General features: G+C 43.7%; 1 protein-coding gene across 1 annotated transcript in view; it reads right to left on the reverse strand.

The window, feature by feature from the left end:
- Positions 1 to 26,362, reverse strand: part of ST18 (ST18 C2H2C-type zinc finger transcription factor) — a 188,115-nt gene that overhangs the window by 71,957 nt on the left and 89,796 nt on the right. The window contains exon 4 of the mRNA XM_061600648.1: positions 18,513 to 18,691. Within this exon, the coding sequence (XP_061456632.1) occupies positions 18,513 to 18,691 (179 nt within the window). The remainder of the gene's footprint in view (positions 1 to 18,512; positions 18,692 to 26,362) is intronic.

Here is a 26,362-nt window from a genome sequence, read left to right on the forward strand (position 1 = left end):
AGTCTTGTCCTGTTTTATTGGATGAGCTTCAGTTGGTTCAACTCGAGGACGTGGACAAGGTGCTTGGACAGGTACGTGCAACCACTTCGGTACTGGATCCTTGCGCCTCCTGGCTGATAAAAACTAGCAGGAATGGAACAGGTAGCTGGGCCAAGGAAGTGATAAATGCCTCTTTACGAGAGGGAGTGGTCCCGGGCTGTCTGAAAGAGGCAGTGGTGAGACCACTCCTGAAAAAGCCTTCCTTGGACCCAGACAATTTTAACAGCTACAGGCCAGTGGCGAATGTTCCATTCCTGGGCAAGGTCTTGGAACGGGTGGTTGCTGGCCAGCTCCAGGTGCTATTGGATGAAACTGATTATCTAGATCCATTTCAATCGGGTTTTGGCACTGAGACAGCCTTGGTCGCCCTGTACGATGACCTATGTCGGGAAAGAGACAGAGGGAGTGTAACTCTGTTGATTCTCCTTGATCTCTCAGCGGCTTTTGATACCATCGACCATGGTATCCTTCTGGAGAGGCTGGCGGAGTTGGGAGTTGGAGGTACTGCTTGGCAGTGGTTCCGCTCCTACTTGGCGGGTCGTCTCCAGAAGGTAGTGCTTGGGGAACATTGCTCAACACCGCGGGCTCTCCAATATGGGGTCCCGCAGGGGTCAGTTTTGTCCCCCCTGCTTTTTAATATCTACATGAAGCCGTTGGGAGAGGTCATCAGGAGTTTTGGAGTGCGTTGTCATCAGTATGCTGATGACACGCAGCTCTACTTCTCCTTTTCATCTTCTTCAGGTGAGGCTGTCGATTTGCTGAACCGTTGCCTGGCCGCGACAATGGACTGGATGAGAGTTAACAAACTGAAGCTCAATCCAGACAAGACTGAGATGCTGTTGGTGGACGGGTTCTCTGATCGGATGGTGGATATATACCCTGTCCTGGATGGGGTTACACTCCCCCTAAAGGAGCGGGTTCGTAGTCTGGGAGTCTTTTTAGACTCTTCCCTCTCACTTGAGGCTCAAGTAGCCTCGGTGGTTAGGAATGCGTTTTACCAACTTCGGTTGGTAGCCCAGCTACGTCCCTATTTGAGTAAAGAGGACCTTACATCAGTGGTACATGCTCTGGTAACCTCACGTTTGGATTACTGTAATGCGCTTTACGTAGGGCTACCTTTGAAGACAGTTCAGAAGCTACAACTAGTGCAAAACGCGGCGGCCAGATTGCTGACAAGGACCAAGCGGTCCGAGCATATAACACCTGTTCTGGCCCGCTTGCACTGGTTGCCAATATGTTTCCGGGCTAGATTCAAAGTGTTGGTATTAACCTATAAAGCCTTATACGGTGTGGGACCACGATACCTTGCGGAACGCCTCTTCCGATATGAACCGGCCCGTGCAGTACGTTCTGCTACGAAGGCCCTCCTCCGGGTTCCAACTCACAGGGAGGCCCGGAGGGTGATGACAAGATCTAGGGCCTTCTCAGTGGTGGCCCCCGAACTATGGAACAGTCTCCCTGAGGAAGTACGCCTGGCGCCGACTCTGCTCTCCTTCCGGCGCCAGGTCAAAACCTTCCTATTGTCTGAAGCATTTTAAGTTACACTGATTTACTTTTTAAAATGTTTATTGTATTGGATTGATGATTGTATTTTAGTATTATTTTGTTATTCATTGTATTTTTATGCTATTTTATGTTCACCGCCCAGAGAGCTATTGCTAGTCGGGCGGTATATAAATTTAATAAATAAAATAAATAAATAATAAAAATAAATTTTAATGTGAATATCACAAGGAAAAGACACTTTTCATGTCCATGTTTTGCAATACCATATAAAACAAAATCCTTGGACACTGGTATGCTAAATTCATTTGCGAAGCTGCTCCTAGTTTCATTGCCATCAGTGGGGACATCCTTACAAGAAGTGGACCATCAGTTCTTTGGTTCCAAAAGACATGAAAAAATCAACATGACATTTACAGTGGTTAAACTGCTTTTTCCTTTTAATGAAAAGGGGTCAAGCTCCACTCAGCCTTCCATCCATCCATGGTTGGTAAAATGAGTACTCGGCCTATGCTGGGGGGTAAAGAAAGGCCGGGGAAGGAACTGGCGATCCCACCCCATATAAAATGGTCTGCCTAGTAAACATTGCAAGACATCACCCTAAGAGTCGGAAACGACTCGCACTACAAGTGCAGGGACACCTTTACCTTTTTATTTTAATGCAGTCTGAACCATGTGAGGGCAGAGTAAGGCTGTACTGAATCTAGGTTCTGGTACTATTAGCACTTTATACTAAAGAACAGTCTCCATACTGAGTAGCAGTTTTATAGCTCCATATCCATTCTCACTCTTCCACTGCTTTTGACCAGAGTAAACAAGCAAGGTGGAAGGATGGGTTGATTGCAGTGGCAAAATCGTGACACTGAAGTTTGGGGAAAGTACCTGCAGCTGTTCACTGAGGGGGGGTTGACTTGTTGCTATGAAGAAATAATGCTTTCCAAAACACCACAGAAATGTAATATTGTAATCTACAGCTGAGCCAATACCTTTGTTATTGTTGATAAAAACAGCATTATCCTTAATCTTCTTTGATCAATTCTAATTATTCTGCATATAATTTTTATAAACCGGATGCTTTGGGTCACTTATAGTTTAATGGAAGACCTGAACTCTACAGACCATAGTGTACATGTTCCAAGCAGCCACAGTAGTTACAGGACAAAAGAAGATATTAAATCAAAAGAGAGGAACATTTATTATTATTATTATTATTATTATTATTATTAGAGTAGATTTCTGTTTTTCCTAAAGAACTGCAAAATATACATGTATCTTGTGTTAAGAAACATTTTTTCTTTGAAATCTCAGCAGGCAACAGAAGGTAGTAAAGGCTACTGGAAAGGGGTGTCAAATGCTGAAATACAATAAATCCTTTGTGTCTCATTTAATTTTTTTCTAAACATTTTTCCCCTGACAAGGACACTCCAAAATACATCTCCATCATCTTTCTTTCTGGTAATTATCTCCCTAAAATCAACACTGGTCTGCCAGGATCAAGTAAATATTACCATAGTAACTAAAAGCATTTTTGGATGAAGGGAAGAATTTAGCCACAACACTAGCCCCTTCAATAATGCTGATTACAGGGTGCATTCTTTTGTTGGGATGTATTCAACATAAACTGGAATGGTCTACATTTTACTTCCCAGAGGGGAAAAAATGAGATAAACAAGGTTACAATAAAAGATAAGAAAGTCTGCTTCTTTGCAGCATCCATGTCAGACCAACTCTGGGTTTAAATCATAAATTAAATATCATCTAAAAATGCAAATGAAGTTTTGTCTCAACAACAGTGAGCTATTAAGAGAAAGTATAAAGGGTTATAATAATTTCAAAGTATTATCAACTACCGAAAACAAATAAAAAGCATTTTCAGTGAATATGTCCAATTCATTGAACTATTCTCTCAATCCACTTAACTACCCACATGTGTACAATAATGATTTATAGACATTATACCTAATTATGCATATTTGGGCTGTGGTGGAGTGCCTAACAAAAGCTCTAGAAAGCAACAATTACCTCTGTTGCTTAGCTACATAGTTTAAAATATTCCTCTTAAGTGCAGATTATTGTGGAAGGGAGGAGGAGGACGCAAATGCACATGTGCCACCACAATGCATTTCACTTTACGGCTGCCAAACTGTTAGCATTTTGGGTCATTTCCAGTTTACATAATTGTTTGGTTCAACTGTTTGTTATACATTAAAAGAAAATATTTATTAATTCTATTTTATGCATTTTCTTGGGTCCTATACCAGAAGACATAGTCCCTTTAGAACAATTTTACCATGCACTCTTTTTGTTGATGCATGATTGGAAAACTCCAATGCAACTTAATTTTTTAGAATTGCTTTTTCTGGATGGGCTGAAAGAAAAAGTTTGCAACATTTTCCAAGTGTGGCAAATAAGATAACAAAGATACAGATTAACAACAAAGCATGACCCAATAAAGGTTTGTTGTGTTTGGTCATTCTGTTCTACGTGCAACATTATCACCACAATGAATTGGGTACAAAAGATGCTATTACTGGAAGCCTCACATTAAGTAGAGGTGTGTCTTTCAGTGAAATTGAAGTAACATTCTATCCCCCCTCCTGCCCCCAGCACAATACATTCCATCTAACAAATATGTTGCTAGCACAAAAATGTTGTTTTCTCTGTACAGGGAAACATATAACCTGTTCTATTTCAGGATACCAGTTTCTCCCATACAAAGTCAGTTTTAGGGAGTTTAGAAAGGGATGATTACAGCACTAAGACAAACACACACACACACACACCACCTCCGACTATTACCAAGGCAGAAATCCAGTATGCTGTTTCCTTTCTGTGAGACTCAGTCTCCTTTTCCCTACATCACACCATGAGGGCATAACACCAATTATGTCAAAATTCATGGTTGGGGTGCTGAGACTACATGGATCACTGCTAGTATTAGCATGTATACAGCAGTATAGCATGCCTATTAGTCTATGAATCCCCATCCCACAATATGAGCAGAGTTATAGAATAACAGAATGGTAGAGCTGGAAGGGGCCTATAAAGCCATCAAGTCAGTGCAGGAATCCAACTGAAAGCATACCCAAAAGTAGCTGTGTAGCTGCCTCTTGAATGCCTCCAGTGTTTGAAAGCCCACCACCTCCCTAGGTAATTGGTTCCATTGTCATACTGGAACCAATTAATCTGGAACCAGAATAGTTGACTTAACACATAAAAGCATTGTGAGCCTATACAAAATATAAATATTCACATATTAAATACTTGTGTTAAAGGCTGAGAAACAAGCAGCATTTGAGGCTAGTGAGAAAAATACTTCTCCTCTCTTTCCTGGGTATGTTTATAAAAGTGACAGACCTCCTGAGCACATGTGTTTTTTAAAAAGGCTTGTTGACTGTAGGAGTGGATGGATTTCCCCCATGATGATTCATAAGCTTACTACGGATTGGCTGTGCCAGGAGTTCACCTGTCTTCACTTGTATTTTCAGTACAGATTATTATAATTAATTTCAGATGTGGTGCATATTCAATTTGCTCTTCCCACGGCTTTCCAGCTTGTTCTTCAGGGTTTATTAAGGTTCAAGAGTGGAGCTTGCCCTTCTGTCCTTTGCTATGAATTTGCTTTTTCCTCCCCACAGAAGTAATGCCTCCACAGAAGTAATGCCTGTGAGCAAACTGGACAATATTTTTCTATTTCTCTCTTTCCTTGCAATAGTGTGCATAGTTGCATCAATAATCCTCTTAGTCAATGGAGAGCTAACAAAACTTGAAACTGACATGAATATAATTATTCAAAACGAAGCTGACCCAACTTTCAGGGCAAGGAAAAAACCTGACCTGATACATTTGGTGGAGTTTACTTACTAAGAGCCTCTACAGGTGCATCATTTACAGATACAATCATATGCACACTTATGGGACAGTTGTATCATTATTAGTACTAGTATTGTGACACTTTTTTCCAGAAAAGTAAACTAAAAGTGACTTACAATTATTTAAAAAAGGGTAAAAGCAAGTGCAGATCAAGCTAAAATACAGCAGTAATTATAGAGCCACGAGAGTGGCTGTATACAATAGCCAGCAACGATTTTTTGCTTTCCTCAACGTAAAATTGAAAACACCCCCATGCCATTCTGATGCTTCCCATAAGCTCATTTCAAAACAAAACCTTACAAAACCTATAGTCCTGAACTCAGAAACGCTTGCTTAATGACCCTATCAATTTTCATGGTGATACACAAAACAGTCAGAGAGAACTGAGAGTTCAAAATGTAAAAAGAGAGAGAGAAAAAAAACAGAGCCCTTTTGGACTTTTTTCTGTCAGAGTTCTCATAATCTGTTGAAATTAATTAAAAATCAGACATGTTCACAGAGTATCTGTAATCCTATTACTGACCTTGCCTCATACTCTGGTCTCTCTGCAGTTTAAAGGTTTAAAAAATGCTTAGCTGATTTTTAATTAATTTAAGAAATTTAGCATTGAACTCAATGATAAGCCCGGGCATGCTCAGTAAGAACTAACTGTCAGTGTTCTAAAAGCCAGACTCACAGCTGCTTGGCTTGGCTAATCAGGGGGCTGTTGGAAGTGGGGCAAGAGCAACTCCTGTTTTGTTCTTTTGTTTATGTTCCAGAAGGGAGATAGAGTTAGGGTCCTCCAGATGGATAGGCTTGATTACGTTGCTCTGACTGACTTCCTTCCGTCGTTAGACTGATACATCTTAAGGAAGCTTATCTGCTCCTCCTCCTTCCGCCCTTTCCTTCTCTTCTCTTCTTTGACTGTCCGAGAGAGAGGGGACATCTTTGTTTCTGCTCTCTCTCTCCTGAGCCATGAGGGCAACTCCCAAACCTGGGTATTGTGCCTCCAACTTAGTTAGTTAGAACTAGAGATGCATCTCTATCTACTATGTATTTCTATAAATAAAGTAGCTTTTCTTATTTTACTAAGTCTTAAGTCCCAGTGATCTCAATGCAGGGTAAAAGCCTGCCTACTTAGGTAAACGCATACACTGGCACACACACATTTCAGACTGTTGACGTTCTCTGCTAACAAATATACAAATTTACACAACAACAGGGGCCTGATTTCTACTACCCTAGATGGCATGAGGAGATTACTGTGCACCCTTGGTTCCTTCTGTCAGAAGGAACAGCTTTCCATTAACTACTCCAAAATGGTTGTAGTGGTTTTTGGTAAGAAGATCAAGCAACATGTCTGGAAATTAAACGGAAGGACCATCCAACAGCAATGCCAATTCCATTATCTGGGTCTTACCTTTACTGCTCCCCTCTCCTGGAATCCCCATGTTTCAGCAACAAACTTAAAGACTTTTTACTCCATGCAACTACTTTTCCGCTTTTTTCAATTTAAAGGCAGAAGGTTAGTTCCCCCCGCGATTGAGGTTTTCCAAAAGAAACTTACCCCTATGTTACTTTATGGTGCTGAGATTTGTGGCTATGTGAAGATACCATCTTTAGAGAAACTTCAAAACGCCTTTATGCGAAGGATCCTGGCCCTACCAAAGGGGACCCCGACGGTCTTTATGAGACTGGAAACTGGGTTACAGCCCTTAGAAGCATTGGCCCATGTGGCCCTTGCCTCTTACTGGCTAAGATTAGTGGCTATGGAAGACTCTAGGTTGCCAAAGAAATGCTTCCTTGAGCAACTTCGAAATTCAGGAGAAAATAACTGGTTGAGTAGGACCAAAGGGATTTTAGCGTTCTATGGGATTAGCATTGAATCTGCCCCAATTTATGTCTCAGCTAGTGCAAAGGCTCGGCTGAGAGACAGAATATTTGCCCATGCTAAAATGTGGGACTTGGTGGCTGCTACCCAATCCTCCTCATATTGGTTTCCTATGTATAAAACTAACTCTCTATTGGAGCCTTACCTCTCTTCCTTAGATCTGCTGTGGCTAAGAACTGCGTTTACCGCCCTGCGTTCCCAGACAATGCCTTCGGCGCTCTTGGATGGGAGATATAGACGTATTCCGTTACATCTCCGTTGCTGCTTGTGCAACTTAGGGGAAGTGGAGGATATCTCCCATTATATACTGAATTGCCTCTTTATAATGAGCCACAGATCAAATTTTTATCCCCTATCAGCAACCATATAAAGGATAGACCCTTACTTGAGCAAGTTTGTTTCTTATTAGCAGAAAATAATAATTTTATTACGTGTCAAGTCGATAAGTTCGCTGTCGCTGCGGCGAAAATAAGAGCAAACCTTTTAAAACAGTCTCATCTTTTAGCTGTTTAAAACTGTTTATATTTCGTATGTATTCCTTTTTATGACTTATCTGTGTTTTCTTTTAATTTTGTGCTGGTGGAATTTGTATTGTCTGGATGAACTTTTGATATGTATTTGCGGTGGTCTTTGGGCTGTGAGCAATAAACTGTTATCTATAAAAAAAAAAAACCAACAACAGGGGCCACACCCATACCAGACATTTATTTCACTTTAGACACTCATCATGGCTTGTCCCAAAGAATCCTGGGAAGTGTGAAGGGTACTGACAGGAGACTCCTGTTCCCCTGACAGAGCTCCAGTGGTCAGAGTGGTTAAAAGTCAGTCGCTCTGATTGACGCTTTGTGAGGGGAGCAGGGCCTCTCCTAGCAACTCTCAGCACCTTTCACTGACTATACTTCCCAGGATTCTTTGGGACAAGCCATGACTGTCTATAGTGGAATAAAAATCTGGTGGGGATATGGCCAGAGGCAGCTTTGGTTTAAATTTGGGTGGGAGACTACAGCGCCTGCTGCAGCATAAAAAGGTGGGGGAAACGCTGAAAAACAATGAAAAACTAGTGTAATGCGCTCTACGTGGGGTTACCCTTGAAAACGGTCCGGAAATTGCAGCTGGTACAGAATGCGGCGGCACGTTTGATTACACATTGTCGCCGCCGGGAGCATATTACCCCGGTGCTAAGAGATCTGCACTGGTTACCAGTTGTCTACCGGGCCCAATTCAAGGTGTTGGTCTTGACCTTTAAAACCCTATACGGTTCCGGCCCAGTTTATCTGAAGAAACGCCTCCAGCATCACCAATTATGCCGCCTAACAAGATCAGCCTCACAGGACCTTCTCTCGGTCCCACCAGTCAGAACAGCTAGGCTGGTGCGGACCAGAGAGAGGGCATTCTCGGTTGTGGCCCCCACTCTCTGGAACTCTCTCCCTTTCGATCTTCGACATGCCTCCTCCCTGATGGGTTTTCGCCAAGCCTTAAAAACCTGGCTATTCAGGCAGGCCTACAGAATCCTCGGTGTGGATGAGCTTTTATAATGTATTAATTGATGTTTAGATTATTTTTGTACTTTTTTGATTGTATACTGTATTTTATCCTGGTTGTTGTAAGTCGCCTAGAGTGTCCGTTAACTCGGACAGATAGGCGACTAACAAATAAAATTTATTATTACATTATTTATTATAATGAGACTGAGAATATACAGTACTGTAAAATGATGTGGGTGAGCAGGCAATGTTTTCCTTTTGGAAATGAAAAGGGCTTCCCCTCTGCCCAGTGCCCACCAACCCAGTATCTTCCCCTCCCCTCCCCTTCCTCCTTTCCCCTCCCTTTACTGCCCTCCTCCTCCCCTCCCTGTCCCTCCCACAGGTCAGCTTCACCTATCCTAAGCATGGGTGCACAGGAGTAGATCCTACTGAACTCAAAAAACATGCAAATGATCAAACCTGCCCTCCCCTCCTCCTCCCTTCTATCCACTCCCTCTTGCCCCTTCCCTCCCTCTTCCTTTGCCCCTCCCACCCCCTCCCCTTCCAGCACTCTCCTTCTCGCCCTCCCCCTCTTTCTGCTCCTGTCTTCCCTCCCTTCCTCCTTCCCTCTCCTCTCCATTCCTCTCCTATCCCCCCTTCTCCTCCATCATCAGTTTTACCTATCCTAACCATGATTGCATGGGAGTGAATAGGCATGCAAATGATCAGACCTGCCTTTCCACTCCTTCCCCTTTCCTCTCCCTTCCTCCTTCTTTCTTCCTCCCCTCCCCTCTTACTTATGCCCTGCTGACTCTACCCTCCCTCTGCCCTTCTGCCCCCATGGTCAGTTTGACCTATCCTAAGTATGATTGCATGGGAGTAAATCCCACTGAACTCAAACATGCAAATGATCACACTTGTCCTCCTCCCCACCCCTCCTGCCTGCTCCCATCCCCTCCTCCCCTCTGCCCTTACTCCCCTACCCCTGCCCTTCCTCCTTCTCCCCTCCCCATCCCCCTGTGGTTAGTTTTACCTTTCTTAAACAATAGAGAATGCACCAGGGGGTGCAGGAGACCTGACCTCCTCTCTGAGATATTGGACTGCCCTACAAATTTGTAAAAATGCAAACACAATTTGGGTTGGTCTTTCACAGTCCACTTCCTGTGTAGCTTGGAAGAATTTGGTAATGTGCCTCTGAGCATATGGTGAGTGGTAGCAATACCTGCCATCTCCAAAGTTTACATTTTGTTTGTTTGTTGGTGTTCTTTTCTTTCCTGTGTTACTACTGTTTCTACAGAGAATCTAACCTGGAAAATTATATTTCTCTCATTATTCATCTTAGAAATCTGTGTCAAATTTATTTTTATTAATTTCAAAGCCTTTTTATTGGTCAATGTCATATGATAAAGACAGTATTTTTGTTTCAAACTCGAACTTGCCTATTAGTGAATATATATAAAACTCACCCTCACCCCTCTAAAGGTAAGTACAAAATTAAGGTCCAAAGGCCTGAGTAAATAAGAATGTTTTTGCCTAGCACTAAAAACAGGCAGTGATGGTGCCTGCTTGGGGAGAGCATTCCATAAATGAGGAGCCACCACTGAAAAGTCTTATTTTCATATTGGCACCTTCACACCTCTCTTGGAGGGGGCATATGGAGAAGGGCCTCAGATGACGAATACAGGATCTGGATTAGTTCATGTGGGAAGAGGCAGTTATTGAGATATTGGGGTGCTGAGCCACTTAAGCCATTTTAGATCAAAACCAGCACTTTGAATTGGGTCCAGAACTAATTGGTAGCCAATGTACTTGTGTCAGGATTGGTGTTATGTGATTCCTCATGGATTGGTTCCTTGTTGCTCATCTGCTGTGCCCACTGGCCTGTGTGTGTTGTTTAACGCCAGATCGGTACATAATAAGACCACTCTCATCCACGACTTGATTGTGGATGGTACCGATTTGGTGTGTATTACCGAGACCTGGGTGGGTGAGCTTGGAGGAGTTGATCTAACCCAACTTTGCCCACCTGGATACTCGCTGCAGCACCAGCACAGGCTACAGGGATGGGGGGGAGGAGTTGCTGTGGTCTACAGAACTTCCATCTCTGTCACCAGGAAACCACTCTGTCTTGGAGCTGGCTGTGAGGGCCTGCACCTGGTGTTGGGCGGAAGAGACAGCAAACTAGGGTTACTGTTAGTGTACTGTCCACACTGCTGCCTGGCAGCTTCTCTGACCAAGCTGGTGGAGGTCATCTCGGCTGTGGCATTGGAGCAGCCCAGAATGATAGTGCTGGGTGATATCAATGTCCATGCAGAGGCTGCCTCTAGTGTTCCGGCTCGGAACTTCATGGCCTCCATGACGACCATGGGACTATCTCAAGTTGTTACTGGCCCAACACATAGGGTAGGGCACACCCTCAACTTGGTTTTTGCTCCAGATGAAGGAAGGGGTGGTCTGGAGATGGGGGGGTGGATGTCACCCCATTGTCATGGTCAGATCACTTCCTGGTGAAGGTTAGACTTATGGCTCCGATCCTTCCCTGCAGGGGTGGTGGACAGATTAAGATGGTTCGCCACCAGAGACTAATGGAATCCACAGGATTCCTGAATGCCCTGGGGGAGTTCCCAGTAGATAGAGCAGGTGACCCTGTTGAAGCCCTTGTCATGCTGTGGAACAGCAAGGTACGTTGGGCTCTTGACACAGTTGCCCCCGAGCGCCCTCTCCGGCACTGTGGAGCCCGGCTTGCACCTTGGTACACCAGTGAGCTAAGGGCAATGAAACAGGCTGGATGACAGCTACAGCGCAAGTGGCGAAAGACGTGCTGTGAGGCTGATTGGGCACGAGTAAAATATCATAACCATGCCTACTCTGTGTGGCGGTGAGGGTGGTGAAGAACGCCCACTTCTCTGCCTCCATCACATCCTCAAGTAGCCATCCGGTGGAGCTTTTCCTTATTGTCAGGGGTCTGTTGGCATCAACTCCAGGAAATGGAGCCTTAGACCCTTCGGAGGCCCACTGTGAATTGTTTGCAAGGCACTTTGAGGGTAAAGTTGCTCGCCTCCATAGCAGTCTTGATGCCCCATCTACATATACTGTAGTCCCCAATGAGGTGTCCAGTGCAGCATCTGCTGCAATTTCTTGGGAACGGTTTCAGTTGATGTGGCCTGATGACATGGACAAGGTGCTTGCGATGATGCGGCCAGCAACATGTCTTCTCGACCCTTGCTCTTCTTGGCTTATTAAAGCTTGCCGAGGGGGTCTGACCGAGTGGATCCAGGGTGTGGTCAACGCGTCATTGTGAGAGGGAGTGGTTCCAGCTGCCTTGAAAGAGGAGGTGATTCGAACACTCCTGAAAAAGCCCAACCTGGACCCATTGGTTTGTGACAACTACCAACCGGTTGCAAATACTCCCTTTTTAGGGAAGGTGATTGAGAGGGTTGTGGCACAGCAACTGCAAGTTTTCTTGCATGAAACAGATTATCTTGACCCATCCCAGTCTGGGTTCAGGCCTGGTTATGGGACTGAATCGGCCTTGGTCTCTCTGATGGATGACCTTTATCGGGAGAAGGACAGGGGGAGTGCGACCCTGTTATTCTTACTTGATCTCTCAGCGGCTTTTGATACCATTGACCATGGTATCCTTCTGGGCCGACGTGGTGAGATGGGTATTGGAGGCACTGTTTTACAGTGGTTCCGATCCTATCTCCAGGGTCATTCTCAGAGAATAGCATTGGGTGACTGTCTTTTAGCTCCCTGGCAGCTGTGCTGTGGTGTGCCGCAGGGTACCATCTTGTCCCCCATGCTGTTTAACATCTATATGAAACCCTTGGGACCAGTCATCAGGAGATTTGGGGTGATGTGTCAGCAGTATGCTGATGATACCCAGCTCTATTTCTCCATAACATCTGAATCAGGAGAGGCCGTGCAAGCCCTGGACCACTGCCTGGACTCGGTGGTGGGCTGGATGAGGGCCAATAAACTGAGTCTGAATCCTAGCAAGATGGAGATGCTGTGGGTTGGTGGTTCCTGAGTTCGGATAATTGGTCAGTTGCCTGCTTTGGATGGGGTCGTACTCCCTCTGAAAGAGCAGGTCTGTAGCCTGGATGCTCCTGGATCCATCTTTGTCGCTAGAAGCCCAGGTGACATAAGTGGCTAGGAGTGCCTTTTACCAGCTTTAGCTGGTGAGACAGCTGTGGCCATTTTTGGACTGGGATAGCCTGACCACTGTTGTCCATGCACTGGTAACCTCCAGGCTGGATTACTGTAATGCGCTCTATGTGGGGTGCCCTTGAGGTTGGTCCAGAAGCTGCAGCTGGTACAAAATGAGGCGGCGAGACTGCTCACTGGAGCAGGGTATCGCCAACATGTCACCCCGCTACTGAAAGAATTGCACTGGCTGCCCATTTGATACCGGGCCAAGTTCAAGGTTCTAGTCTTGGTGTACAAAGCCCTATACAGCTCAGGACCAGGATACCTGAAAGACCATCATATCCCTTACATACCCAGTCAATCATTGCGCTCTGCAGGTGAGGGCCTCCTGCAGATACCATCTTATCAGGAGGTTCATTCTGTACAATATAGGAAACGGATCTTTAGTGTGGCAGCACCTACCCTGTGGAATTCCCTCCCTTTGAATATTAGGCAGGCGCCATCTCTGCTATCTTTTCGGTGCCTTTTGAAGACTTTTCTTTTTCAACAAGCCTTTTAAGTTGAGAGCTATCCCAGTCTGCGTCTGTGTCAGAATTGGTTAATACATTTTTAATAATGTTTTTAACCATTTTTTAAAAGTTTTAAAAATGTTTTTAATGCTGTTTTGTCTTAATGTATTTTAAGATTTGTTTTTATGATGTTTTAAGGTGTTTTTAGTGCCTTGTTCGCCGCCCTGGGCTCCTGCTGGGAGGAAGGGCGGGATACTAAATAAATAAATAAATAAATAAATCATCATCATCATCATCATCATCATCATCATCATCATAAGTGTTCAGACCATCTTGCCCCTATCAGCAACTTGGTTGCAGAATTCTGCACCAGCTGCAGTTTCCAAACCATCAACAAAGGCAGCCCAAGTATAACACATTGCAGTAATCTGATCTAGAGGTTACCAAAGCATTGACCACTGTTCTTCAGCCTTGGGTCTCCAGATGTTGTCAGACTACAACTCCCATCTACCCCAGCCAGCTTAGCCAATGGCCAAGGATGATGGGAGTTGTAGTCCAATGACATCTAGGGACCCACAGTTGAAGAGCAGTGGCATAAACAACAGACATTAGGATATCTCTCTCCAGGCAGGGGCATAGCTGAGTCACCAACCAAAGGTGGTGTAAGGCACGTCACACCATCAAAGCCATATGAGCCTCAGGCAACAGTAATCGATCCATAAGCACTCCGAAGCTACAGACCTGCCCCTTCAGAGGGAGTGTAACCCCATCTAGAGCAGACTATGCCCCACCCAACTGGTCTAGGAAACCACCCACTAACAGTGCCTCAGTTTTGTCTGGATTAATCTTCAGTTTAATAGCTCTCATCCAGTTCATTACATCAGACTAGTACATCCATTGCCACACCCACAGATGTAAAGGAGAAATACAGATGTGTATGAACAGCATATTACTGACAGCACACTCCAAACTCTGGATGACCACACTCAATGTTTTAATGCAGAAGTTAAACAGCATGGAATATAAAATTGAACCATGTGGCATGCCACACTTAAGGTTCCTTGGGGCCACATAAGACTCCTCAAACACTACCCTCTGAAAATGGTCATCCAAGTAGACTGGAACCACCACAAAGCAGTGCCACCCACTCCCAACTCAGACAGCTGCTCCAGAAGAATACCACTGCCAATGGTATTGAAATCCACTGAGAGATCTAGAAATGGATCTAGCCTGCAACTACATGCTCAAGAACCTTATTTATTTATTTATAAATTTATATCCCGCCCTTCCTCCCAGTAGGAGCCCAGGGTGGCAAACAAAACCATCATAAAAACAGACTTTAAAATATATTAAAACAAAATATTTCTTAAAAACATATTAAAACAAAACATTTTTAAAAAAGCTTTAAAAACATCTTTTAAAAAAAGGTTTAAAAACCTATTAAAAAGCAATTCCATCACAGATGCAGTCTGGGATAAGGTCTCTACTTAAAAGGCTTGTTAAAAGAGGAAGGTCTTCAGTAGGCACTGAAAATATAACAGAGATAACGCCTGTCTAGTATTTAAGGGGAGGGAATTCCAAATGGTAGGTGTCACTACACTAAAGATCCACTTCCAATGTTGTGTGGAATGGACCTCCTGATAAGATGGTATCTGCAGGAGGCCCTCACCTGCAGAGCGCAGTGATCGACTGGGTATATAAGGGGTAAGACAGTGTTTCAGATATCCTGGTCCCAAGCTGTATAGGGCTTTGTACATCAAAACTAGAACCTTGAACTTAGCCCAGTAGCTAATAGGTAGCTAGTGCAATTTTTTCAGCAGGGTGACATGTTGGCAATACCCTGCTCCAGTGAGCAGTCTCACTGTCACATTTTGCACCAGCTGCAGCTTCTAGACCAATCTCAAGGGCTGCCCCACATAAAGCGCATTACAGTAATCCAGCCTGGAGGTTACCAGTGCACGGACAACAGTGGTCAGGCTTTCCCAGTCCAGAAATGGCCGCAGCTGTCTTACCAGTTGAAGCTGCTAAAATCCACTACTAGCCACTAAGGTCACCTGGGCCTCTAGCAACAAAGATGAATCCAGGAGCACACCCAGACTATTAACCTGCTCTTTCAGAGGGAGTATGACCCCATCCAAAGCAGGCAACTGACTACTTACCCAAACTCGGGAACCACCAACCCACAGCATCTCCATCTTGCTAGGATTCAGACTCAGTCTCAGTTTATTGGACCTCACATAGGCCACCACTGAGTCCAGGCAGCAGTCCAGGGCTTGCACGGCCTCTCCCAATTCAGATGTTACAGAGAAATAGAGCTGGGCATTGTCAGCATACTGCTGACACCTTAACCCAAATCTCCTGATGACTGGTCCCAAGGGTTTCATATAGATGTTAAACAGCATGGGGGACAATATGGCACCCACAGCACAACTGCCAGGGGGCCAAAAGACAATCACCCAATGCTATTCTCTGAAAACAACCCCAGAGATAGGATCAGAACCACTGTAAAACAGCGCCTCTGATACCCATATCACCAAGTCGGCCCAGGAGGATACCATGGTCAATGGTACCAAAAGCTGCCGAGATATCTTGTAAGAATAACAGGATCACACTCCCCTGTCCTTCTCCAGATAAAGGTAATCCATCATGGTGACCAAGGCCGATTCAAGTCCTATAACCAGCCTGAACCCAGACTGGAATGGAATGGGTCAAGATAATCCTTGCCCAAGAAGGAAATGTTAGCAACCGGAGAACAATTATTTAGATTTACTGGATCCTGGGTTTCTTAAGGAGTAGACTTACTGAGGGCAGACTAGCCTAATGGGTCCACCACCTCTGCAGAGGAGAAAAGCTGAAGAAAGCCTAAATCTCAACAGCATGTGATCTGATCATGATAAGTAACTGATGTTAATATCCCCCATTCTCAGATCATTATTTTCTAGCCTGGTTGAGAAAACCAGGTCCAGATGACAAATTGGGACAGCCCAACTATTGTTCTGGCAGCCATGAAGTCCTGAGTTGCATGAAAGTTAGTGGCCTTGGCATGGATGTTGAAGTTCCCCAGAACCAGCAGTTTGGGAGTCTTCAACACCACCTCTGAGACCACTTCTGTCAGCTCAAGCAGGGTGACTACTGGGCAGTGAGGGAGGTGGTCAACTAGTAGAATCCCTAATCGGTCCTTATTGCCCAACACCAGGTACAGACACTCTAGATCCCCACTAAACAGACATGAAGCCCTGAGAGATGAAATTCCTATGGACTACAGCAGCTCCCCCACCTCAACCCTCAACTCTACTCTGATGCTGTACTTAGTACCTGGGTGGGCACAGCTGAGTAAGACCAATCCCATCTTGTTTACCCACCCAGGTCTCAGTAACACATAACAGGTTGGCCTCCTCATCCACAATCAAATAATGAATGAGGGAGATCGTATTTGAAACTAATAAGGCATTCCAGGGTAGAGAGACACACTTACTGTTCTGCCAGTTCCAGTGCATCTCAATCTCTCTTTTCTGAAAATGGGGGCACATGACATGAGTCAAACCCCACCCCCTTTTATTGTAAAACCTGGTGGGATCAGCTCAAGTGTTTTTTAAAAAATCCGTTTCAAGCAGGTTTTGCGATTGAGCAGCAGATCAATCTCTTTCCCCTCCAGGTATGGCCAATAGAAGCACTTTGCTGTAGGCAACTAGCGTGCTCACAGTGCAAAAGTAGCATCCACAAGCCCAAGGGTTGGCTAATAGAGCAACCCTTCTGGCTAGAGAAGAGTTCCATGTGGGTGTGCATAGGATTGTATCTGTAGATGATATGTCTATAGAGGCTCATATGCTGAACTAAGTTCAGCACAAATATGTATAGAATTGTGCCACTATCACTGCAGATTCTAACCTCTTTCTTTTAGATCTCCGACAAAGTCACTTTTGAATAATTAACACCATTTCAATTTCATGTTGTCCTCATTTTCTATTAACTAAGAGGAGCAGTAGTGTGATTATCATAGGCGTGGTTACATTCTCAAGAACCTATGTGGTTTCAGTATACATGATTGCACATGGGCATGAATGACCTTGAAATGGGAAACCTGCAGCAAGATCAAACTGCACAATCACAATAGTCTTTGCAAATTCTAGAAATCCAAGGCAGAAGTCAGCATGTCAGTGCCATTTTGTGATCAGGACAAGTTAAATCAGAAACATTAGATTTTTTTGAGTGGGATATGTGGAATTCAGAAGTAATCCTGTGTGTTACTTTCTTTGATAAGCAAGTACTGTGTTTTAGCAGACCTTCACAATGCTTTGTCTGTTTATTTGACCCATGCTATATTTGCTGGACTCAAAAGGGGGAACCCTATGGCCCTCCAGATGTTGCTGGACTATAGTTTCCCTCATTCCTAGCCCTTGGCCAGGGCTGGTGACAGATATGACTGAGCCCTTGGGCTCTAGGACTGAGCTCTAGCCTGCAGCGCTGTACAGCTGAACATCCCTGCCTGATACAGGCAATACAGAGCTTAAATACACCTACCTGCCCAACCTACCTGTCATGTCAGCTAGCATGCCTGCCATCACCCAACTTCCTAGGAATGCCCTAACTGCTACCTTGGGTAATGGCAGGTGCACGCACTGACCTGTCAGGTAGGTGGGGCTGGATGGCTTATTTAAACCCCATGCCACCTGTAAGGGAGGTAGTAAGGGGGGTGTCTGCAAGCCCCCACTTTGCGATCCACAGCAGCATTGGGTCGCTCAGTCCTGCAACCCGATGCTGCTGTGAATCACAGAGTGGGAGCTTCACCCTCCCACCTTAAGGAAGGGCCCCTCAGGGCCACAGAGGCCCTCAGCCAGGGCCCAATCTGGCTGCCCATTGGCACCGGGCCTGCCATTGGTTATGGTGGCTGGGACTGATGGGAGTTATAGTCCAACAATATCTAGAGGGCCACAGGTTCCCAACTCCTGCTTTAGATCTCTATACTTATTTCTCAGTCTCAAGGTTCACATACGGTCCAGATCTCTACCTTCCACTTGCTACTCCTCAGTAAGATGATTCTCCCTACTCTTTCTCCCCTTGGGAGCCTTAGGTTTACATTCATTTGGAGCCACTTGTCCTTGATACCTGCTTTGAGAAAGTTGCTGTTGTTCTGCAGTTCAGTCTCGTCCTCATTTTCCCCTTTGCCTTCCACACTGGGACTGTAGTGACGGGGTTTCATTAACAGAGACTTCCTTTTGTTGACCGGAACTCCTGAAAACAGCTCTTCAGCTTTTCTCTTATTCGTCATAGAGCTTTTGTAGGCACTACATTTATATAAAAATTATAGATAGAGAGATAGCATAAGAAATAGCTGTGAAACACATTGCACAAGTTTGTATTTTATTTTCAAGGAAAAAAGAAAAGAAATCATGGGGAGTAATATGACTGCAGTTCTAAACAGTTGTGGGGGTGTTTTAGTTTCACCTAATATGTCTCTTTTACTGATACCAAAATTATGATTTATTTTTTAAAAAAAGTCTGAATAATCCTTAATCCTGAGTAAACATATACTGTTATAAACTATACCCACCTATGGGATAAGAAAAGCTGTATAGTGGGGTTTGCTAATTCCGAGAAATAGTTTTTGTGAAAATTACACTACCAGTTACATGTGTCAACTTTGTCTGTTTTCTTTTTTCCCTTAAGGGACTTTATCCTGCTGCTGCAAGTGGCAACAGCAGAAGTGACTATGTTGGCCTCCTGGTCACTGTTTTGCATCCTCCACAGTGCCATGTACCTAGCATTGTTAAGGGGCATTGTGAGGGGGTTGGGGGAAAATGGCAGCCACTACAAAATGGTGGACAATATTTAAAGAAAATTCTGCACAGTAGCCTTCTTTTTTTACAGGAAGATAATAATAAGAAAAAAATCTCAGATTTTTCCCCCCAGAAAAAGAACATCTGAGAAATTTTGGGTCAGCCAAACTATATTTGGATTATGGTCTGAAGGCACATGATGCAGAAACCTTTCTGAAGTGAAGCAGGTCAATGCCTGGATGGTAGACCATCAGGGAACCTAATGTAGACCACCTTGAGTCAGTGGCGTCACTAGGGTTGGTGTCACCTGGTGCGGTAGGTAACTCATGGTGTCACCCCCATGGACCTCCTCCCGTATCAGACCATACAGAATCCTTAGTAATGTTTTTTGTACTAATGTTACTCGTAAATCGTAATTCCCATATATCACTGAATGTAATGGCAATAGTAGTGACATAAACAACTAGCAAAATTAAAATTGCACCTTTAAATTACAATATCATACGCACAGCTCAAATTCTTGCTCTTATTACTAATGGGGGTTAATTATCTTGCATATGCCCATAGTAAATTTTCAGATACTTTCAGACCCTCAGCAATTTTCAAGTGGTCTATGTAGAAGAAAGGTTTGGGAACCCCTGGAATAAGACACCTGCTTATGTCCCTATGCTGCTCTCTCCCCTCATTTAGGTGCCTGGGATGCATGCGTGTGGACATACCTCCTTACAATTATGGAAAGTGATTCTTAATAATAAGTCTCCAGACACAAAGTTACATAGGTATTTATCAGTTATTCAGTAGAAAATTCAGAGCTGCAGGGTCCCTTCATGATAGTTACAGCCACGTACACCTTTTTTTGCTCCTGGATTAAGAATGAGATCTTTGTTAATGCATTCTCTCACAACAACAAACATCTCTAGGAGCCAATCAGCATGAAAGTGGAGAGCGTTAGCAACTGAGAAGAGACTTCTCAGTGGCTGACTCACCTCCTTTCACTCTGATTGGCTCCAATCTGCAGAAAAGGCAAGGAAGCATATTAGAAGACTCTTCTCAGTGACTAACACACTGCCTTTTCATGCTGACTGTAGGATGCTTGGAGACATAGGGACCCTGCTCCCAAAAATGCAGAGGCACTAAGATCCCCTGGGCAACTACCCTCCTGGTGCTTATGGACATGACCGTAATATATTTTGTGATGTACAAGTTCAATATTATTTATTAAGTGTGTTTAGGATTACACTGATGGCATTCCCAAATATGTACTTTCACACAGACTTTGGTTTTCCATAACACAATGTTTGTCCAAGCCTCCACACTTGGGGGGGCACTACTTGCACACCCCTTCCATAAGCACATCAAAGTTGGATACACACCTGAACCAAGACCCAGACAAAAGGGCACTCAAAACAAAAAGGTAATTACAGTGGCTGAGTAGATCTTGTACAGTGGTTATACTGACTGGGCAGCCACTGTCCTTCACATTTTACAAAATACTTTTTCCTATACAAAGATTAAATTTCTGTGTATGAAAAAGTAATATATGAAGCGGTCTCAATAGTGAGAAAAGTAAACAGGTGAATGGTGTTCCAAATGTTTTTCATTCTCACATTATGAAGCTAGCTGCCAGATGATGTATTACCTTCGCTACGCATGCAGCGTAGACTGAAAAAACAGCACCCAAGCCACCATTCAATACGTGCACGTGTTCTTTCCAACATGAATCTACAGGTCTCAAAAAGTAATGTGTGACAAAGTCCTCAAACACCTTATAACATGCCTCAAACATAGTCTCTTGTTCTACCAGCATGCCTTCACACCATCACTTTGCCAAAACATAAGGATAGGTAAATTGCTTTTAGGGAGGTTCACAATTATGATTTCCTACTTATTTAATCTAAAAATATTTAAAATACATAAAAACAGCCAGGGGAAGATATTGGAGAAATATAAAATAAATACAAATAAAAAAGGGGGGGAGGTGAAGAGACCTTAAATGTGCTACTCACCATCTCTCAGCCTATCCTCCCCTCAGGATGAAAACAATGGAGAACCATGACCACCCCCAGGAAGAAGGGCACACTTAAAATGTAGAGGAAAAAATCATCTGCAACCATAGTGTGAAATCAAATACTTATTGGGACACAGTATGAAGAAATATTTATATAAACATGACTATCAAATATGTTTATGAATTACACAATCTTTAAATATATTTATAGTGCAATCCGATGTTTGTTTACTCAGAAGCAAGTCCCAATGTATTCAATGGGGCTTACTCAAACTGGGAAGTATGCAGAGAACTACAGCCTCAAGTGATAAGGAACTTGTTCTTTCAACTTGTTCTTTTAAGTTGAGACCTTATCCATGTCTGAGTCTGTGTTGGAATTGCTTTTTAATATGTTTTTAAGCCTTTTCTTTTTTTAAAAAAATGTTTTTTTAAAGCTTTTAAAAATATTTTCAAAGATGTTTTAATATATTTTAAAGTCTGTTTTTATGATGTTTTAAAGTGCTTTTAGTGCTTTTGTTTGCCGCCCTGGGCTCCTGCTGGGAGGAAGGGTGGGATATAAATCAAATAATAAATAAATAAACTTCATTCACCCAACCCAAAATTCAGAATCATGCCTCTTTAGGCTGTTTTCCAGCTGTTTATTCTTGCTTTATGGTTATTGGATTTTAAATGGCTTTATTTCTTGCTGTGAGCTGCCTTGGTTTCCAACCCTACCTCACAGGGTTGTTGGAAAGACTACACACACACTGCAGATGTATAAATACACACAGCCCATATAATAGTTTATTGTCAAACCAGTTGGTCATTGCAGAAAAATCAGTATTAGTTTTACAAAAATCGGTATTCGTTTCCTACAGAATAAAAACTGTAATACCTAAGTAAGCCCTGCCTACTTGCTTTAAAATAGGACTGGAGGGGGGGACAGAAAGACAACACAAACACAATTCTTTTTTACATTCACTCCAAAGTCCCATTGATTTTCAGCACATTCATAACCATGTCTACTCAAAAGTAAATTCTATTGAATTCAATGGGATTTACTCTGGAGATATGGGATTAGCAATGCTTTTACCCCCACAAAAGCAAGTATTGGGAAGGTTTTGAAAACACTGCCCAGGATCTGACTCCTACACACAAGAGGGGGAAAAACTGAAATATATATACTTACCCAATGTATGAGATTTTCAGATAAACGGGGGGGGGACCACCATTTTCTGGCCTTGCAATGAGGTTTACTAGACACTGCCACAGATCAAACAAACACTTCACTGATTGGCTGCAATCCTGAATGGGCGGGGTTAAAGCTACAAAGTGCTATACAGTAGTTTAAAAAAAGATTTAATGGGTGGGCTGACGTTTTTATGTATATCTCGAGAACTGGACCACCTAGAAACTTAATTTTTTTTTAATTAAAGCTGAGAATCACCCCCCTCTGATGGTGTCACCTGGTGTGGTCTGCACCCCCTGCACCCCCCTAGTGATGCCACTGGAGGGCGGCTGATGTTTTTATGTATATCTCGAGAACCGGACCATCTAGAAACTTATTTTTTTTTAAATTAAAGCTGAGAGTCACCCCCTCTGATGGTGTCACCTGGTGTGGTCTGCACCCCCCCACACCCCTAGTGACGCCACTGCCTTGAGTTCTGTTGAAGAAAGATACGAATAATAAAACATAAATTTGGAAATGTTGTTCCTTTCTTAGTGTTCTTTTGTGAAACAGGATCTCAAAACTGGCATATTCTATTGTCACTGAATTAGTATTATTCAGCCACAAAAGTGACTGTATACTATAGCCAGCATGGATTTTTCACATTCCGCAATGTTAAATTGAAAATACCCCCATGCCATTCTGATGCTTCCCATAAGCTCATTTCAAAACAAAACCTTACAAAACTTATAGTCCTGAACTCAGAAACGCTTCCTTAACAACCCTCTAAATTTTCATGGCAATACACAAAACAGTCAGAAAGAATTGAGAGTTCAAAGTCTAAAGAGAGAGAGAAAAAACCCAGACGCCTTTTGGACTTTTTTCTCTGAGAGTTCTCATAATCTGTTGAAATTAATTAAAAATCAGACATGTTCACAGAGGACCTGTAATCCTATTACTGACCTTGCCCCCATACACTCACCTTCATCTTCTGCAGTTTCAAAGTTTAAAAAATGCCTGGTTGATTTTTAATTAATTTAAGAACTTTTGGCTGGAACCCTATGATAGTGTTGGGCATGCTCAGTAAGAACTAACTGTCAGCATTCTAAAAGCCAGACTCACAGCTGCTGGGCTTGGCTAATCAAGGGGCCACACCCACACCTGACTTTTATTTCACTTTAGACAGTCATGGCTTCCCCCAAATAATCTTGGGAAGTGTAGTTTGTGAAGGGTGCTGAGAGGAGATTCCTATTCCCCTGACAGAGCTCCAGTGGCCAGACTGGTTTAACAGTCAGCCACTCTGATTGAAGGTCTGAGGGGAACAGGGCATCTCCTAGCAACTCTCAGCACCCTTCACTAACTACACTTTCCAGGATTCTTTCGGAGAAGCCATGACTGCCTAAAGTGAAATAAAGGTCTGGTGTGGATGTGGCTAGGGACAGCTTTAGTTTAAATTTGGCTGGGGGGGCGACATATGCCTGCTGTAGAATAAAAAGGTGGGGGAAACGCTGAAAAGCAATGATACTGTTCACAATGTTTTCCTTTTGGAAAGGAAAGGGGCTTCCCCTCTGCCCAGTGCCCACCCACCACCCAATCTCCTCCCCTACCCCTCCTCCTACCCTTCCCACCCCTCTCCCAGATTATTGTTGGACTATGACCTGAGAGGCCAGGGTTTGATCCACACACAGCCATGAAGCTCACTGGGTGACCTTGGGCCAGTCAGTGCCTCTCAGAGGAAGGCAATGGTAAAACCACCTCTGAATACCGTTTACCATGAAAACCCTATTGATAGGGTCGCCATAAGTTGGGGTCGACTTGAAGACAATCTATTTCCATTTTCAAACATGATTGCACAGAAATAAATCCCACTGAACTCAAAAAGTATGCAACTGGTCAACTCCCTCCTATCCCCTCCCTCTTGCCCCTTCCCTCCCCTCCTCCTCCCCATGGTCAGTTTTATCTATATTAAGCATGATTGCATGGGAGTAAATACCACTGAACTCAATAAGCATGCAAATGATCAAACCTGCTCTCACCTCCTTCCCCTCTCATCTCCCTTCCTCCTTCCCTGACCACTCCAGCCATCCCTCCCTACCCACCTGGCAGTTTTACCTATCCTAAGCATGATTGCAGGGGAGTAAATCCCACTGAACTCAATAAGCATGGAAATGATCAATCCATTCTCAGCAAGCTTGCACACTGTGAAAGACCAGCCCAAATTGTGTTTGCATTTTGACAATTTTGTAGGGCAGTACAATATCTCAGAGAGGAGGTCAGGTCTCCTGCTCCCCTGATGCATTCACTATAGCTGCCCAATTTCCCTGCTTTTTAAAGTTTGATAGAAATATCTGTGGGCTATAGGTCCATTCGTAAACCGCAAGGTTTTTTGCCTATTAGCGAATAATAGCACATTTATATTAGGGATAGCTAACAAGGTGCCCTGTAGAGGTTTTGGAATACAACTACCAGAATCCCATGCTGATGGCAGTTGTAGTCCAATACATCCAGATAGCACTACGTTGGCTACCCTTGAGCTATATAGTTGTTCCAATGTGATCCAGTGAACAGAGCTTGCACCTTGTCCTGCTCAGGGTGAGAGCCACAAGACGGAGGTGAAGGTGAAATCAATTCTTGTTTTATTAGCGTAATGGATACATCAAAGGCAGCACGCTTCATAGAACTCCCTATGCTAACTCACTACAATTCCCTAGCTAAACTCTACACATGCTTTGCAGCATATGGAGTAAGTTGACTCAGCACTCTCATCCGGGAGCTGCAGTCTTAAATAGGAAAAGTCTTGGATCATAGTCTCTGACTCCTTCGCAAGCCCTGCCTCTGCCCCATCCATTTCTCGTGACGTCGAGAGAGAGGAGAAGGGGGGCGTGCTTCCAAAGGCTCATCCGAAAGAACCGGCTCCTTAGCAGCAGGCTTGAGGTCGGGGGTGGAGAAGCGTTGAAAGCATCCTGAGAGCCGTTTGGTAAAGGAGGAGTCAACGTGCGCTCTGAAACATTTTCCAACGGCTCTCCTGGCATGTCTGGGGGCTGCACGCTGTCCTCTTTGGAGGCAGCGCCGTCTATGGGAACTGGCACGAAGTCAAACCCACTCCCTTCCCCAAGGTCTTGAGGAGACTCAACAACTACTGGATCTTCTGCTTCTTCTGACTTCTGGGGAACCTGAAACTCATGTCTTCCCCCTCCCCAGGCCTCGTGAGAGAGCTGGGGCTCAACACACCTTCATACATGAGTCCTGAATTCAATGGGTGGACTTAGCATATATACCTAGTTGTGCTAATCAACAAGATAAAGATATTTAAGCATTTGCAAATGAAAAGTGTCACACAAACTATACGTTAATAGATCAGTAATGCTGAACTATATTTATATTTCTTGACAGAAAGTTCCTCTGTACTATCTGTTGGGATCTTCCATTTAAACCCATATATCAGTATCTGCCTGCTGAAATGCTCTTACATCTGCCTAGGACTTGAATAGACTCAAACAGTTCTCCTAATCATAACACTAAAGTCATTTTCTGTTAAGAAAACAAAGTACATAACTCACATTACATGACTATAAATCACATAGGTAGATCTTTAGACTCTAATGAAGCCAAATAGTTTGAACATTAATGTGCAAGTCCTATAATGAGTACCTCAGTAATGTCTGGCATATCCTATATCAACCTACCATAAGACCACAGTGAGAATGGTTGAAAAAACTGCCCTGAGATTCCATGATACATGGCACTGTGAGACAGGGCTATTGAGATTATTAACAGCCTCTTCTCTGATGTGGTGTATAGGTAAAAACACAATCATGGTATGTAGGCATGACACTCCATTTCCGATTGACTGTGTTATGGGGTTGCTGCAGAGAGAGGATTGATTCATTCTGCATATCCAGTCCCTACTAGCCATATTCTCATAGACCTGAACCTCTTTTAGTCCCTTGCCTGTCTATCTAACAGAAAGGCATAGGCTGTGCTCTTTGTAACCAAAAGTAGTGTTGTCAATGCGGAGCTCTAC

The sequence above is a fragment of the Rhineura floridana genome, chromosome 1, assembly GCF_030035675.1.
Source record: "Rhineura floridana isolate rRhiFlo1 chromosome 1, rRhiFlo1.hap2, whole genome shotgun sequence".
NCBI classification, from domain to species: domain Eukaryota; kingdom Metazoa; phylum Chordata; class Lepidosauria; order Squamata; family Rhineuridae; genus Rhineura; species Rhineura floridana.